We start from the raw sequence: 17822 nt of genomic DNA, 5'->3' as shown, positions 1-17822 counted from the left end.
CCTCTTATCGTTTTAAAACATCTCCCTAAAAAGAAATAAATGGCTATAAATGCATCAAAATGTCAATTCCTGCCAAATCAACATTCAGTTGAGACAATCAGCATTTCAAATATGTACCTTGAGAAGAATGTTATAGCCATAGAGCTTATGTGGATTTGTGTTTGACAGCGTTTTCAACTAGGAACAGGAAGCCGTGGCTACGGTTGGGTCTTAACAAAAACAGCCAGTTCTACTTCCTCATGTGACAGATGACCGAAATTATGATTTCAATTCTTCTGCTTGTCGTCTCTCTGTTGGATTCAGCTAAAGGTAAAACCGTTCATTAACTCCTATAAAAACGGACTTATTGTTCTGTTGTGAACTTGTGACAAGATACAGACTGAGCTTTAGAAATTCTGCTTAATATAAAAGAATGTTAATCAAATGTATTTATCCAAGACTTTATAATCCAGTACAGCAATACATTGAAGAAAATGCTAACAGTTAAGTTCTTATTGTGAGTATTTTACATTACTATAGCTGGCTAGCTAGTTCAATGGGAGGGATTTTTGCATCATAGCACTTCTATTATATCTGAAATTAGAGTAAAAACACGATTTTCTGTTGGCTCAAGGAGTAAGAAAGTTAATTAAGTTATATAAAAATATTGTTTTTTAGAATGACTTCTGTGTGCAGGGGTCTGTAATCTTCAGCTCTGGAGTGGCTCTTCAGCCCCCCTGAAGCAGCTTTTAGTCACCTTGACCAAGAATGACATTAATCTGAGTATTATTTATATTTAAGATGACATTTAAAAATGAGAGGTTTATCTTTTTTTTTGTCATTTCACATTAGAAAGACACAAATGATTTAAGCAAGTGGGTTCCCTGTTGTTTGAGGACAGGGACTGGCTTAAAACTGTTTAGGTAACTGTTATTTTTAGATCACTTCCTACTTTTGTTGACATACACAGCATTTTCCCTCCAAATTTACCAGCAAACTAAAATTAGTTCCAGTATATTTTGTATGAAAGGTGGTAAAAATAACTCTTTAATTCAAAAAAGTTGCAGCCGTTTGAACAAAGTCAACTAGATTTATTTTGCATGAAGAAACATTTCCCATGAGGATGAAACTTACACTTGAGCAAATGAAACCTCAGTTTGTCAGTTCTAGTAGGGTGTGTGTTTATATTTGTTATCTTTCATCATTAAAGAGTAAGTTCACACTTGCACACACATACAGTACATACACTGCCCGGCCAAAAAAAGTCACCACCTGGGTTTAACTAAGCATACAGGTAGGAGCGTCCTATTGGATAATTACTGCAGGGGGATTATCTTTCAGCTGCAACAAGTTATTTAACCCAATTAGTAAAATGAGCTGCTTCTCATTTCTTAAACAACCATGACACATCTGGTGGTCGTGAAAAAGATGTTAGTCTGTGTGAGAAGGGTCAGATCACTGGCATCAAGCAGAGAAAACATCTAAGGAGATGCAGAAACGACTAAAACTGGGTTAAGAACTGTCCAATGCGTTATTAAAACTGGTCTGATGAGTCCAGATGGACCCTGTTCCAGAGTGATGGTGCATCAGGGTAAGAAGAGAGGCAGATGAAGTGATGCACCCATCCTGCCTAGTGCCTACTGTACAAGCCTGTGGGGGCAGAGCTATGATCTGGGCTTGCTGCAGCTGGTCAGGTCTAGGTTCAGCAATAGGATGGGCTCCAAGGATGAGGTCAGCTGACTACCTGAATGACCAGGTTATTCCATCTTCCCTGATGGCACGGCCTTATTCCAAGATGACAATGAAAATTGGGCTCAAATTGTGAAAGAGTGGTTCAGGGAGCATGAGACGTACTTTTCACACACAAGATAACCCTTTGCATATCTCTAGAGAATATTGGTGTGAATCCTACAGAAAGTAGTTATGGGTCGTCAGAAATGTTGCTAGATTTGTCATTTTTCCATGATTGTTGTGTTGTTCATTAAGCAAAGTTATGTTTTATGTTTCAGGTTTGGAACATCAGGTAGCGAAAAAAGGAACAGACTTACTGCTGGATGCAAAAGTGACTACACTCCCCAGTGTAGCAGACTTTTCCTGGAAATGTATTAAGAGTGATAAAACATTGAATGTGGTAAAACTGGGATTCAAAGGAGATCTCAGAATTTTCTTTGATAAAACTAGCATTGAGTTTTTCAAGCAAAACTACTCTCTGCTGTTAAAGAATGTGCAACATAACAACAGTGGCGTTTATAAAGCAGAGCTGAGTGGAAGTGAAGACAAAATCCTAGTTGAGTATAACATTACTGTCCAAGGTGTGTATATTTTGGTAGCCATCTGCTTCTGGCATCATTTCCAAGTGCTTCTACAACATCATGTTTTACAGCTTTTATACATCTTCTGTTGTTTTTCAGAACCAGTGTCTCCAGTAAAGTTAACAGTAACTGAGTCCAACTCCAGTGCCTGTAACCTCACCGTGACCTGCAGAACAGAGGATTCTAACCTTAACAGAACTTTTCAGTGCAACAAATCATCCTGCCATCTACAAGAAGGAGCTCCAGTCTCTTTCACTGTCTTCCTGCAGCAAGATAACATCATCTGTAACCATAGTAACCAAGTGAGCTGGAATCAGGACTCGAAAAACATCAAAGTTTACTGTCAGAAAAAAGCAGGTGAGATTTAGAGATATGATGATTTTCTTGTTATGTATTATAGCTGGAAGGGACAGGCAGTTTACTTTATAATCTGAACTTTATTTACAGCAGACATATAAGGATCAAGCAAAACCACAACAGCAAAACTTTAATATGCAGAACAATTTTGTTGTTTGGCTATCCTTTCTTTAGCTTGTTGTCTTTAATATAAGCAGCCTTAGCAACAGGGCCCAAGTCATCATCTTCCCTTTAACTTCAGCATCACCAGTGGGATCTTAAAGTGCTCTCAGGCCGAGTTCCAGTTGGCGGGACACACCCAAAACAACTCCCAGGGTTACATCTACGCAGCATTAAAAACTAATACATTCCCAGATCACTTCCGCTGGCTCCTCTCCACGTCTAGGAGTAGTGGCTCTTACTCCTAGTCTTTAAATGTCAACGAAATGTTAAAACATATTCAGTTAACATCTTTGGTGTGTTCTTGCTGTGTTGAAATTCTAATCCCATCTTTTAGTTCTTTATAAACACAGAAAGGTTTTATTTACCTGCAACATTTCATTTGCGGCTGCAAACTTCGTCAGGCCTGGTCAGCCTGAATTAATCAATTTCCCTTTGGGATTAATAAAGTATTTTTGAATTGAATTGAATTGTATTCATTATTAACAATGTTATACATACATTTATAAATGTTAAAGTAGTTAGTTAGCAAGCTAAATATTGAATTTAGAGGTAAAATTTTATTTTACAAACTAAAAAAATTGGTCAGACCTAAATATTTAGTTTGTAAAATAAATAATTTAACTAAATATTTAGGAGCAAAATTATTATTTTCCACTTTAAAAAATAGCTCCAATTCAATGTTTTATTTACCAAATTATTTAGATCCCAGCTAAATATTAATTTTGGGGCTAAATCTAAATATTGATTTTACAAACTCAATGCTTAGCTCCAAAATAAATATTTAGCTGGGATCTAAATATTTATTTAATTTGGAGCTAAATATTTAGTTTGTAAACTAAATAATTTGCTCCAAATGAAATATTTTTAGTTAGTACATTAAATGTTTATTTTTACAAACTAAATATTTAGGTCTTAAATATTTAATTCATCAAATAAATATTTCAGTATAAAATATATATAAAGCTTGCTAACTAAATATTTAGTTGGGAACTTTACCATTTTTAAATATATGAATAACATGGCGAAAATATGTTAGAAAAATGAACTATGATATTTTTCTCAAATGATAAAAAAGCACTCCTCCTTGAACCGTCACCTTATCGTGGCGGAGGAGTTTGAGTGCCCTAATGATCCTAGGAGCTATTTTGTCTGGGGCACTTTGTGCCCCTGGTAGGGTCTCCCATGACAAATTGGTCTTTCATGGATATACAGTCAAGGAGTCGGATTACCCGGCCCGGAGGGTTACCGGGGTCTCACCCTGGAGCCAGGCCTGGGGTTGGAGCCCGTGAGCAAGTGTCTGGTGGCCGGGCTTTCGCCCATGGGGCCTGGCCGGGCCCAGCCCGCACAAGATACATGGGCTCATCTAACTGTGGACCCACCACCCGCAGGAGGAACATGAAGGGTCCGGTGCAGTGTGGATCGGGTGGCAGACCGAGGCGGGAGCCTTGGCGGTCCGATCCCCGTACAAGGAAACTGGTTTTTGGGACATGGAACGTCACCTCGCTGGCAGGGAAGGAGCAGGAGCTTTTGGCAGAGGTTGAGCGGTACCGGCTAGATATAGTCGGACTCACCTCGACACATAGCATTGGCTCTGGAACCCAAGTCCTTGAGAGGGGTTGGACACTCTCCTTTGCTGGAGTTGCTCTGGGTGGGAGGCGGAGGGCTGGGGTTGGCTTTTTGTTAGCCCCAAGACTCTCTGCCTGTGTGTTGGGGTTTACCCCGGGGGACGAGAGGGTAGCTTCCTTGGGCCTTCAGGTCGGGGAATGGGTCCCAACTGTTGTTTGTGCTTATGGGCCAAATATCAGTTCAGAGTACCCATCCTTTTTGGAGTCCCTGGGACGAGTGGTAGATAGTGCTCCTTCAGGGGACTCCATTGTCCTGCTGGGGAACTTCAATGCTCACGTGGGCAATGACAGCATGACCTGGAGGGGTGTGATTGGGAGGAACGGCCCGCCTGATCTGAACTCGAGTGGTGTTTCGTTATTGGACTTCTGTGCAAGCCGCAGTTTGGCCATAACGAACCCCATGTTCGAAGATAAGGATGCCCATCGGTACACTTGGTACCAGGGCAGCCTAGGTTGCAGGTTGATGATAGACTTTGTAGTCGTATCATCTGACCTGCGGCCGTACGTTTTGGACACCCGAGTGAAGAGAGGAGCGGAGCTGTCAACTGATCACCACCTGGTGGTGATTTGGATCAGATGGCAGGGGAAGATGCCATGTAGACCTGGCAGACCCAAACGTATAGTGAGGGTCTGCTGGGAACGCCTGGCAGAAGAACCTGTCAAGACGGACTTCAACTCCCACCTCCGGCAGAGCTTTGACCGCCTCCCGAGAGCAGTGGGGGACATTGACTCCGAGTGGGCCTTGTTCCACTCTGCGATTGTTGAGGTGGATGTTGCTAGCTGTGGTCGCAAGGTGGCCAGTGCCAGTTGTGGTGGCAACCCCCAAACCCGCTGGTGGACACCAGAGGTTCGGGGAGCCGTCAGGCTGAAGAAGGAGGCCTACAGGGCGTGGCTGGTCTGTGGGTCTCCGGAGGCAGCAGACAGGTACAGGAAGCGGGGTGCAGCAGTGGCAGTTGCAGAGGCAAAATCTCGGGCGTGGGAGAAGTTTGGTGAGGCCATGGAGAAACACTATCGATCGGCTCCAAAGAGGTTCTGGCAAACTATTTGGCGCCTCAGGAGAGGAAGGCAGCAACTCGCTCACACTGTTTGCAGTGGGGATGGGGAACTGCTGACGTCAAATGGGGCTATAGTCGGACGGTGGAAGGAATACTTTGAGGAGCTCCTCAATCCCACCTATGCGCATTCTGAGGAGGAACCAGAGCTGGGAGACCTGGGGATTGACTGTCCAATCTCAGGGGCAGAAGTTGCTGAAGTAGTCAAACAACTGCACAGCATCGGAGCCCCGGGGGCGGATGAGATTCGTCCTGGGCATCTCAAGGCTATGGATGTTGTAGGGCTGTTGTGGTTGACACATCTATGCAACATTGCGTGGCCATCGAGGGCAGTTCCTGTGGAGTGGGAGACCGGGGTGGTGGTCCCCATCTTTAAGAAGGGTGACCTGAGGGTGTGTTCCAACTTTAGGGGGTTCACACTCCTCAGCCTCCCTGGAAAGGTCTACTCCAAGGTACTGGAGAGGAGAGTCCAATCAATAGTTGAATCTCAGATTGAGGAGGAGCAATGTGGTTTTAGTCCTTGCCGTGGAACTGTGGACCAGCTTTATACCCTTGCAAGGGTGATGGAGGGGGCATGGGGGTTTGCCCAACCAATCCACATGTGTTTTGTGGATTTGGAGAAGGCTTATGACCATTTCCCCAGGGGCACCCTGTGGGGGACGCTCTAGGAGTATGGGGTGGGTGGCTTTCTGTTAAGGGCCATTCAGTCCCTTTACCAGAGGAGGGTGAGTTTGGACCGCATAGCCGGTAGTAAGTCGGACCTGTTCCCGGTGAGGGTTGGACTCTGCCAGGGCTGCTCTTTGTCACCGGTTCTGTTCATTACCTTTTTGGACAGAATTTCTAGGCGCAGCCGTGGTGTTGAGTGTGTCGAGTTTTGTGGCAGGAGAATCTCGTCTCTGCTTTTTTGGATGATGTGGTCCTCCTAGCTTCATCCAGCTCTGACCTTCAGCTCTTGCTGGGTAGGTTCATGGCCGAGTGTGAAGCGGCTGGGATGAGGATCAGCACCTCCAAATCTGAGACCATGGTTCTCGACCGGAAAAGGGTGGCTTGCCAACTCCGGGTCGGGAGAGAGGTCCTACCTCAAGTGGTGGTGTTTAAGCATCTTGGGGTCTTGTTCACGAGTGAGGGTAGGAGGGATCGGGAGATCGACAGGCGGATTGGTTCAGCGTCTGCAGTGATGCGGACGCTGAGCCGATCTGTCGTGGTGAAGAGGGAGCTGAGCCAAAAAGCCAGGCTCTCGATTTACCGGTCAATCTACGGCCCAATCCTCACCTATGGTCATGAGCTTTGGGTAATGACCGAAAGAACGAGATTGCGGATACATGCGGCTGAAATGAGTTTCCTGCGTAGGGTGGCCGGGCTCAGCCTTAGAGATAGGGTGAGGAGCTCGAACATTCGGGAGGGACTCGGAATAGAACCGCTGCTCCTCCGGATCGAAAGGAGTCAGTTGAGGTGGTTTGGGCATCTGGCCAGGATGCCTCCTGGACGCCTCCCTGGGGAGGCGTTTCGGGCATGTCCTGCCGGCAGGAGGCCCCCGAGTTGACCCAGGACACGTTGGAGAGGTACATCTCCAATCTGGTCCGGCAACGCCTTGGGGTCCTGCCGGAGGAGCTGGTGGAGGTGGCTGGGGAGGGATCGGTCTGGAGCTCCCTAGTTGGGATGCTGTCCCTGCGACCCGGACCCGGATAAGCGGAGGAAGATGACAACAATGATTTAAAAAACAACAAAAACAAAAAACTGCTGTTAAAGGATGACTGACTTTTCAAATGGCATTCCATACAAACTCCTAAGTATGATTTAAACAAAACCTGTCTTTGTTAAGCCATTTTAGAAAAATTCTCACATTGTCAACCTTTCTAATTAAACTTGTTTTATTTTTGTTGATTCTGCAGGTCCCAGTACAGTTTCAAGTGCAACGATCACAACTTCATCAGTATTTACAGCTGTTGCTGTGGTGGCTGGCATAATAGCTATCATCTGTTTAAAGTGTAAGTAGCAATCCATCCGTCCATTCAAACATCCATCCTTCCGTCCATGCGTGCGTGCGTCCGTCCATCCATCCATCCATCCATCCAACCATGCATGCGTGCATCCATCCATCCATCCATCCATCCATCCATCCCAAATATTAGATTCATTTCAAAGAAAAAATTAAGTTAAATAGTTAAATGTATTATTCAAATGCTAGAATCTAGAATATTTACTCAGACTGTAAAAGTTGTTTATTTTAATTTTAGAACAAATTTAAATTATACATGGTTGTTTCTGCCTAAAAAAGCACACAAAATCATTTTGACTGCAAAAAGGGATGCGTTCTTTAAAAAGCGCCAAAGTGTCTGCTCTGATACAAAAGGTTTTAATAAAGTTTTCTGTCTGAAGTAGGTCATATTTAAAATTATATATACAGCACCAGCCAAAAGTTTGGACACACCTTTGTAGCGGAAATCCACATTTTATATCCTCAGGTTAACTTTGTATGGATTTACACGGAAAAGAACAATAAAATTGTCACACAAACGGTTCTTTCACATTCAGCAGAAGAAAATAAAGAGAGGAATTTGAAACTGGCCCACAGTTGGGCATTCTGGTTATCTCCTACATTTTTCTCCCAGGAACGTAAATTTTACCAAGTGACTTGTTAAGCCGGACATTCTCAGGACTTGGTCTGTCTCACCTCAACCTGCCAATAACTGACTCTTCCCCCCCAGGACGGGTGCTCGTAAAACTTCTCAAGGTTCATTCTGGAAGATTCCAGGATCTCGCTTTTATCAAAACCCTGGTATTTTTCTGTTTATCTATAATCAAAGAAGGTGTTTAGGTTGTTCACCCTTAAAATAGAAATCAAGGTGCTCTAAGTTAAAATCGTATCATCCACAGACCTAAACTGTTTGTTTTGAGTTTTCTTTTATATTAAACCTCTGTCATTTGGTGTTTCTCCAGTTAAAATTCATGCCAATGGTAAAACTGTTCAGTTTTAAGACATGAATTTTATTCTTTCCCGTTGAAAGTAATACTTTGATGCTAAAGTAATACTTCTGAGGATTTATATGAATAACTGTGTTAAAATTTGATCATGGATTTTCATCTTGGAGAAGGTACAGTTTATTTGGAAGATCCACAGTGCCTTCCAGTGGTTTTTGAGTAAGATACAGGTGGGCATGCCCAAAAGGTTATATAAGCACCCATCCGAACCTCGTAGCGGCAGTTTAAGAACAAAGGACGCCTTACCCCGGCTTTCCACAGCAGCCGTCAGCAGCACGTTACTGCAGCAGCACGTCATAGCTGCTGATAGGAACGGCTGTGGTCAACAAAACCTTTTCCACAGGAGCCGTCAGCAGCCGTCAGCAGCGCGAGTCGGCCGCGTCTCAGGAGCAGCATGTCGCGGCCTTTACGCGCCGGTTCTATTTCCTACGCGCGACGCCTCTGAAACGGGTCAAGTTCGACATTTTTGGGGAAGGAAAGACAGGAAATCGGACGCGGAAATGGAGAGAAGCTCCCGAGATTTTCAGAATAAAGAACGTACTGCCTTCCGGTCGCTTTACTTTAAAAAAGGTTACTAACTGTGCGGCCCCGTGAGAAGTTATCACCTAGCTAGCGGTCTCCTTTGTTTTTCAGGTCCGTATTGGCGATTATAAAACTGACAGAATATAAAAACACAAACATTTTGGAGCCATGTTGTAGTTTTCTCCTGCTTGTTGTTGTGTTTACTGACGAAGTCACTCGTGTGACTTCGTGCCCTGTCGGTGACAGCTGCTCCTCTGCTGCGTCGCGTCTCGTGGGAAGGGCCAAGCAGCAGCTAGACGTGCTGCTGCAGTAACGTGCTGCTGACGGCTCCCGTGGAAACCCGGGGTTAGGCTCATGCCCTGCGGGCTGTTTTCCATCTGGCCCAGCAGAACCCGGCACTTTAAAGTAATTTTGGTAGCTCTCAAAAGTTACGGTAAAAACTTAGAAGCAACTCCGTTGTTTAGTTTTGACTTCCTACGTGAAACCAGAAGTCTGCGTTTTCGTCAAGTTTTCACATTAAGAGTAAGAACAATTTGGAACAGTTTGATGATTTGGCTCCGTTTGGAATAATTTGGGCCCGTGATCTGAATTCCACGTTTCGGGGCCGCTGAAGTGAAGGAACCTAAAGTCCAGCCACACCCAGGGAACGAGATTCTCCTGAACCCCAGACACGGTTGACCTAAGCTGAGGTGCCAAAAAGTCCTATGGCCCCTGAAGGCCGCATTCAAGCTTCTGGACCGGCTGAATTCCAGTCCATAGGACACCTCTTTGGCGACGGAGAAAAGGTCTGTGAATCATTTTCATCTGGCTGACTTTTCCTGCTAAGCCCGATTAGTGAATTCAGACTTAAACTTTTATGGCTTGTTATTTTCGATCCAAATTCTTATTTATCTCTCAAGATTTATCTTCCTTCTCTGCTGCACATGAATCCTTATTCACACACACACACACACACACACACACACACACACACACACACACACACACACACACACACACACACACACACGCACACAGACACACACACACACACACACACACGCACACACACACACACACACACACACACACACACACACACACACACACACACACACACACACACACACACACACACACACACACACACACACACACACACACACACACACACACTCACTTGTTCTCCTCACAGAAGTTATTCCTAATAATTACTATAATCCTATCCGTCACCAGAGTTCCACTTTTATTACAGACTAGTTATGTCATAGCACTGCCATAAAGCCTTGTGTTTATGCACTTACTTATTCTCATGCATGAAACAATAAGCTGTGTTTGGTTCTCTTTGTCAAGTGTCTCAAATGATGTTTGTAATAAATTGACAAAACTTAAATCATGTCTGATTATTGCCTAGGGATCTCGAGAATAGCCGGCACATTCTGACAAGAACTCCGCGTCAGATTAAAATGTGGTGTTAACTTTGAGAAGATATAAATATTAAGTCCAGTGTCCCAGTTCACACAGACAAAACTGGGTGATGCCCCAATTAATTAATATAAGATCATAAACAAGCTAAATCTACGCCACATTTGAACTATAGATATGAATCTATATGTATCACTACACCTTTTCATTTTATGTGCTTTCTTTATCTCCATGACGATTTACATTGGTAGATTCTCACTGAAGGTATCAACACTATGAATGAACACATGTGGAATTATGTACTTAACCAAAAAAGGTGAAATAACTGAAAACACATTTTATATTCTATTTTCTTCAAAATAGCCTCCCTTTGCTCTGATTACTGCTTTGTACACTCATGACATTCTCTTGATGAGCTTCAAGAGGAAGTCACCTGAATTGGTTTTCCAACAGTCTTGAAGGAGTTCCCAAAGGTGTTTAGCACTTTTTGGCCTCGTTAAAGAAAACACATTTAATGAGAAGGTGTGTCCAAACTTTTGGCTGGTGCTGTATATATTATATATATATGTATATATATATATATATATATATATATATATATATAGTGTGCGTGGCCACAGATTTTTTAAGAATTTTGAAAATGAAAAACACACACACACACACACACACACACACACACACACACACACACACACACACACACACACACACACACACACACTCACTTGTTCTCCTCACATTACTATAATCCTATCCGTCACCAGAGTTCCACTTTTATTACAGACTAGTTATGTCATAGCACTGCCTTAAAGCCTTGTGCTTATGCACTTACTTATTCTCATGCATGAAACAATAAGCTGTGTTTGGTTCTCTTTGTCAAGTGTCTCAACTGATGTTTGTAATAAATTTACAAAACTTAAATCATGTCTGATTATTGCCTAGGGATCTCGAGAATAGCCGGCACATTCTGACAAGAACTCCGCTTCAGATTAAAATGTGGTGTTAACTTTGAGAAGTTATAAATATTAAGTCCAGTATCCCAGTTCACACAGACAAAACTGGGTGATGCCCCAATTAATTAATATAAGATCATAAACAAGCTAAATCTACGCCACATTTGAACTATAGATATGAATCTATATGTATCGCTACACCTTTTCATTTTATGTGCTTTCTTTATCTCCATGACTGTCACTCCCCTCGAGTCTTAATAAAGCTCAACTTGTTCTTTGGTTTTTACTGACATTTATTTCGGACAGGAGGATTCTTCGACATGTCTTAACATGTAATGATGTCCAACCACAGCCGATACAATGCCGTCAGAACTAAAAAGAAATACAAACTTAAATGAATATTCTTAATAAAGTCCTTAAGCATTATATGACGAACATGTCAACAAATCGATCAATAAAATACACGTTACACTTAACACTGCGGTAACTGCACTAGAATATCATGCAAATTTACATAATTTACATATACAACGATAATAAACAAAAGAAAACATTTACCTCATTGGCCTCACTCAAAGGGAATAAACTTTAATCCTTACGCCGTGAGGTAGTCCAAAAAAGGCACTCTTTTATTTAACTTACTGCAGACGTACAACCTCGTGGCTCGTCTCTTAATTGCTTGCTGAGTGCGCCAAGAAAAATGCCCCCTTAGCAACAACGGATGGAACTATAGAAAAGGTTCCCATCTAATTGCACAGTTAACACAAATACACATTTAAACATAAATCTAATGAACAGAATATGAATTACTATTGAAATATTATTTCTCAATCTTTGAACTACTAATTGTTTCAACATTAAATCCAATAAAATGAACTTAAATGCGAGAGTTGCCTTTGACGGCAGCTACACTCCCACCAATCACTTGTGATTTTTACCCATGAACTTATGAAATGTACACTAATCTGCTTCTAACAATGTCACAGTCTTGTGTATAGGTCTGTCAAGTAGAACTGGTTTACTCAGTCTCTTTCCATGATCATCTAACAATGAGTCACTCATTAACAGTTGTACTTTGCGTATACATCCATCTTCACTCGGGTGTATGGCAACAACTTTGGCCAACTTCCAGTCGTTTCTCGATGCTTGGTCATCTTGTACGATCACTGTTACTCTGTACTTGGCAAAGACAAGAGAGCAGTGGACTTGTCCTGCTTCACTGACAGCTCTCAGGTACGTACAAACACCATACCCTGAAACACTTGCGTCTGAGAAATGGTGAAGCTCGTACTTCTGAACTGTTTGAAAATCTCTGGGCAGGTAACATCTGTCAATCTTGACATCTGCTAGATTTTTTAGATCCAACAACCAGCACTCCCACCGTGACTTCAGATCGCTTGCGAGTGGTTCGTCCTAATCTGCTTTCTCACAACACATCTGCTGTAGTATCTGCTTCCCAAGTAGAACAAAAGGTGCCACAAAGCAAAGTGGATCGTAAATAGAGGCTACTGTGGACAACACTCCTCTTCTGGAAAGTGGCTGCTCGTTCACAACTACTCGAAACTGGAAATGATCCGAGTCAATGCACCATTTGACACCTAGGGCTCTTTCAATTTGTTGCTCGCCCAGTGACAAGTCTTTTCTTACTGTATCTGCACAATCTTCTTCCGGCAGCGAATGAAGTACTTGCTTACTGTTTGAAACGAACTTGTGAAGTCGCAAGCCTCCTGTGCTGCAAAGTTCCTTTGCTTCCTTCACCAAACGAATTGCCTCATCTTCTGAGTGGAAACTGATAAAACCATCGTCCACATAAAAATTTCGCTCAATGAACCTTATGGTAGCTTCACTGAACTTGCCTTGACCTTGTGCAGCAATATACTTGAGACCAAAGTTCGCACAGGCAGGGGAAGAAGCAGCTCCAAACAGGTGTACGCACATGCGATAAACAGATGGAGTAGAGTTGAAGTCTCCATTGTCCCACCACAAGAAGCGAAAGTAATCTTGATCTTCTTCTCTGACTCTGAATTGATGGAACATGCGCTCAATGTCGCACATCACTGCAACTGGACCTTTCCGAAATCGACACAGGACCCCCACCAGAGAGTTGGTTAACTCTGGCCCTGTAAGCAAGTAGTCGTTCAAGGAAGCTCCCTCGTACTTTGCTGAACAATCAAACACCACCCTTATCTTGCCAGGCTTTTGTGGATGATACACTCCATGGTGTGGAATGTACCAGGCAGGGCTTTTGTCCAGGTCTACAAAGGGAACTCTTTCAGCATCACCACGCTCTATAGTCTCTCTCATGAACTCTGTGTAGTCTTTGTGGTATTGCTTGTCCTTCTCAAATCTTCTTTTCAAATATTTGAGTCTGTGTTCGGCACAACTCCAGTTGTTTGCCAGACTTGGTCTGTCTTGCTTAAAAGGCAAAGGTAACTCACAGTGTCCATCTGCTTTCATCTTCACTCCTTCTTCCAATATGGAGATGAACCTTAAATCTTCTTGAGAGAAGTGCGAGTCTTCCACCTTTCTTTCATTGAAGTCAGACTCGAGCACCTTAATTACATCTGCGGATGTGACCACCTCTTTGACTTGTGTGTGACAAATGTATTGCACTTCTTTGACCAACTGCTTAGCTGACTGATTAGGTGTCACTTCCTTGACAATGATTTTGTGGCTACATCCTATGGCATCCCCATAGTCAACACATGGATTAGTTCCTCCAACTATTGTCCAGCCAAGGTCTGTTCTTTGGGCAAAAGGTTCATTATCTTCTCCTGCCACAACTTCTCTGGGTACCAACACTTGTGAGCAATTGTAACCAATGAGCAGGCCTACTTCACATTCAATCAGTGGAGCGATTTCTTCAGCCAGGTGCTCTAAGTGTGGCCACGCTCTTGCTGTCCTTTGTGTGGGAATATGACTCAAATTCGCAGGAATAAACTCTCTTGTGTATGTCACAGGAAGAGGAATTCTTCTTGAAGAATAGAAACCTCTGACCTGTAATCCAAACAACCTTTGACTTGGTACTAAAGTATCTTTAGAAGACATTGTCGAGAGCTTTAACTGCACACATGTCTTCTCTGCATCTAGAGCATCTGCCTTTTCTTCCAAGACGAATGTCGTGTCACTTTGGCTGTCAAGAAGAGCATAGAGAAGAATCTCATGTTCAGGATTGCTTATTGTGGATAACCAAACTGGAATGATTGTAGATGTGAGATTACTTCTGTCACTTTGAATCACACGGTTTGATATTGCTTCACTTGGTGCTTCCTTGGGTTTGGTTTCTCTACTCTCTTTCATTTGTGGTTCCTTGTCACTTTCTTCCTCTTTCCTTTTCCTTGAGGATTTGTCTCGTTCTTCATGCAAACATGTCGGGTGTTTCCCTTTACATGTGTCACACATCTTTCTCTTTTCACATTTCTTGGATTGGTGTCCAAAGCCTAGACATCCAAAGCACAGTCCCCTGGTTTGCACAAATTTGACTCTTTCACTCAAGACCTTGTCCATAAACTTCCTACATGTGTGAATGCTATGATTTGAGTTTTCACAAAACACACATTTTTTTGTGTTGGACGTCTCTTCTGCAGCACTCACTAGCACCTTTACTCCAACACTTCTTGTCTTGGATGATTTCATTTTCTCTGAGTCACCTGCTTTGAGTGCATGAAGCGATGTTACTGGATTGCACGCAATCTTGGCCTCTCTCGCAATGAAGTCAACAAAGTGGCTAAATGTTGGAAAAGAACCATCTTGCTCTTCAATTTCTATGACCTTTCGATTCCATCTTGCTGACAACCAATCAGGTAGCTTGCTTAGCATCCTCTGGTTCTCATGGCAGTCGTTCAAAACTTCAAGACCTTTAACCTGAAGCATGGCCGCTTCACATCCTCTGAGAAAATCTGAAAATTCTCGAAGTTCAATGCTATCCTTGTTACCAATCCTTGGCCATGATGTCAACTTATCTCTGAAAGCTTTGGTGATTACAAATGAACTTCCGTATCTTTCCTCCAAAATATTCCATGCTGAGCAATAAGCACGCTCTGTTCCCAACAGAAAATAACTCTCAACAGCCTTTTGCGCCGGTCCTCCAACATACTTGCGAAGATAGTAAATCTTTTCATTCACTGGGATGTTCTTTCTGTCTATCAGCATTTGAAACGACAATTTCCAATCCTTGTACTTGAGAGGATCTCCGTTGAAGACTGTAGGCTCTGGTACTGGCAGGCGACTTATGTGAATGGACTCAGCTAGAGCTTGGGCCAATGTTATGGTACTATCTTCATGTTTGCTTTCTCTTGTTTGTGCCCTTGAGTTGGCTTGTGGCATATCAAACGGCTCTGCATTTGCATTAAGTTGCAAATGTGCAAACTGATTATTCGGTTCGGATGTAACATTTCTGACATGTGTATTCTGACAAATACACATTTAAACATAAATCTAATGAACAGAATATGAATTACTATTGAAATATTATTTCTCAATCTTTGAACTACTAATTGTTTCAACATTAAATCCAATAAAATGAACTTAAATGCGAGAGTTGCCTTTGACGGCAGCTACAATGACTTTTTACAATGGTAGATTCTCACTGAAGGTATCAACACTATGAATGAACACATGTGGAATTATGTACTTAACCAAAAAAGGTGAAATAACTGAAAACACATTTTATATTCTATTTTCTTCAAAATAGCCTCCCTTTGCTCTGATTACTGCTTTGTACACTCATGACATTCTCTTGATGAGCTTCAAGAGGAAGTCACCTGAATTGGTTTTCCAACAGTCTTGAAGGAGTTCCCAAAGGTGTTTAGCACTTTTTGGCCTCGTTAAAGAAAACACATTTAATGAGAAGGTGTGTCCAAACTTTTGGCTGGTGCTGTATATATATATATATATATATATATATATATATATATATATAGTGTGCGTGGCCACAGATTTTTTAAGAATTTTGAAAATGAAAAACACAGACACACACACACACACACGTACACACGCACACACACACACACGCACGCACGCACGCACGCACGCACGCACGCACGCACGCACACACACACACACACACACACACACACACACACACACACACACACACACACACACCAAGACCAAAACATTCTGGTGCAACTACCTTCCCTTGGTTAAAGTTCCATTTTTTTTAAAGCTCATTCTGTTTACAACTTCATTTTAAAAACATAAACAATCAAGTAAACAAACAAACAAAAAAAACATTTTTATCCTTTATGGCTGACAGGTAAAAGAAAGGGCCAGGAAAAATCAGTGTATGACCTTCCTCAGGTAAGCAGAAAACTCTCCCTATCAAACTGAACAGAAGGGTAGACGTCAGACTGTAGCTGCATACAAACGCGGATGAGTAATCTCTCTAAATTAATCCCAGTAGCTAAACCACTTCATGCAGTCTGTTCAAATTGAATCAACTTTAATATAATTATCTGTGCTTTTTTTTCATTTTAAAGCCTTTCCTGTGATCTTTCTGGTTTTCTTTCTAGAACATGAATCAAGTGGAGAATCCATACAACAATGATGAGGATACCTCTCAGTCTCCAACAACAACTTATGCTTTAGTACAGTTTGTCAGTCATCCTGAGCAACAAAGCAAACTCTTAAACTCCTCCCACCCAGAGACGGTGTACGCACAAGTTAACAGAGCTACCAAGATCAAGTCCACAGATCCTACAGCTGAAGACCAAGAAATGACTTATTCAAACAATGACAATGAAACCTGCTGTCTTCCATAACAAACCAGACAGCAAACATTAAACTCTGATCAGAAATCATCATCATGTGGTTGACAGCCCATAAGTCTGTCTGGGATCTGAAGCATGCTAATAGGTATATATTTGCTTTTCCCACCATCATGTTTTATATTTGAATTATCAGAGGGGGCTGTGGCTGCTTGTTTTGTTGTTGTAAAATAAAGGCTTTAGCTTATTTATGTACAGGATGTTAAAATAATAAAGTGATATATTAACATATTTAATTTTATTTTTGCTGTTCCTAAATGTGTGTGTGTGTGTGTGTGTGTGTGTGTGTGTATACACACACACACACACACACACACACACACACACACACACACACACACACACACACACACACACACACACACACTTTTTAAGAGTTTTACCATTGGATTATAAATAAGAATTTAGTTACACAACTTTCCTTTTGTTATGATGATGTGTAGTCCAGGGGTCACTGACCTTTGTGAAGCTGATTCCAGAAAACACAGGATCAGATGGTATTTCCTTGTGCAAGAACATACGAGTGCTTGGCCTACTTAATGGTGGATGGTAGAACTGCAGGAAAAGTTTCTGGGACGCATCCTCAGTAGTGTTCCTCTGGATCATGGGGTGTTTCGGCCTTTAACACTATACACCCTGCTCAGAGGCGGCCAGCTGTAGGTTGATCAGACCTCAGCTTGCTTCCCAGGTCCAATTAGCCGTTAAA

At 42.4% G+C, this 17822-nt stretch overlaps 1 protein-coding gene across 1 annotated transcript; it reads left to right on the top strand.

Annotated features, from left to right (window-relative positions):
* Positions 1 to 95: 95 nt before the first annotated feature.
* Positions 96 to 17347, top strand: LOC107383471 (SLAM family member 5). The gene is made up of 6 exons (XM_015956099.3): positions 96 to 309; positions 1989 to 2291; positions 2391 to 2648; positions 7380 to 7475; positions 16606 to 16649; positions 16862 to 17347. The coding sequence occupies exons 1-6, from the start codon at positions 249 to 251 to the stop codon at positions 17108 to 17110; spliced, it is 1011 nt and encodes a 336-aa protein (XP_015811585.1). The 5' UTR covers positions 96 to 248; the 3' UTR covers positions 17111 to 17347.
* Positions 17348 to 17822: the final 475 nt, after the last annotated feature.

Source organism: Nothobranchius furzeri, chromosome 11, assembly GCF_043380555.1.
Source record: "Nothobranchius furzeri strain GRZ-AD chromosome 11, NfurGRZ-RIMD1, whole genome shotgun sequence".
NCBI lineage: Eukaryota > Metazoa > Chordata > Actinopteri > Cyprinodontiformes > Nothobranchiidae > Nothobranchius > Nothobranchius furzeri.
This window is presented reverse-complemented; position numbering and strand designations above follow the sequence as displayed.

What these genes read in the sequence shown, in the direction of transcription:
- LOC107383471 (XM_015956099.3), top strand. Translation starts at nt 249, where the DNA reads ATGACCGAAATTATGATTTCAATTCTTCTGCTTGTCGTCTCTCTGTTG. An exon ending in GTATAACATTACTGTCCAAG is followed by an intron (nt 2,292 to 2,390) that starts GTGTGTATATTT and finishes GTTGTTTTTCAG; the next exon opens with AACCAGTGTCTCCAGTAAAG. An exon ending in CAGTGTATGACCTTCCTCAG is followed by an intron (nt 16,650 to 16,861) that starts GTAAGCAGAAAA and finishes TTTTCTTTCTAG; the next exon opens with AACATGAATCAAGTGGAGAA.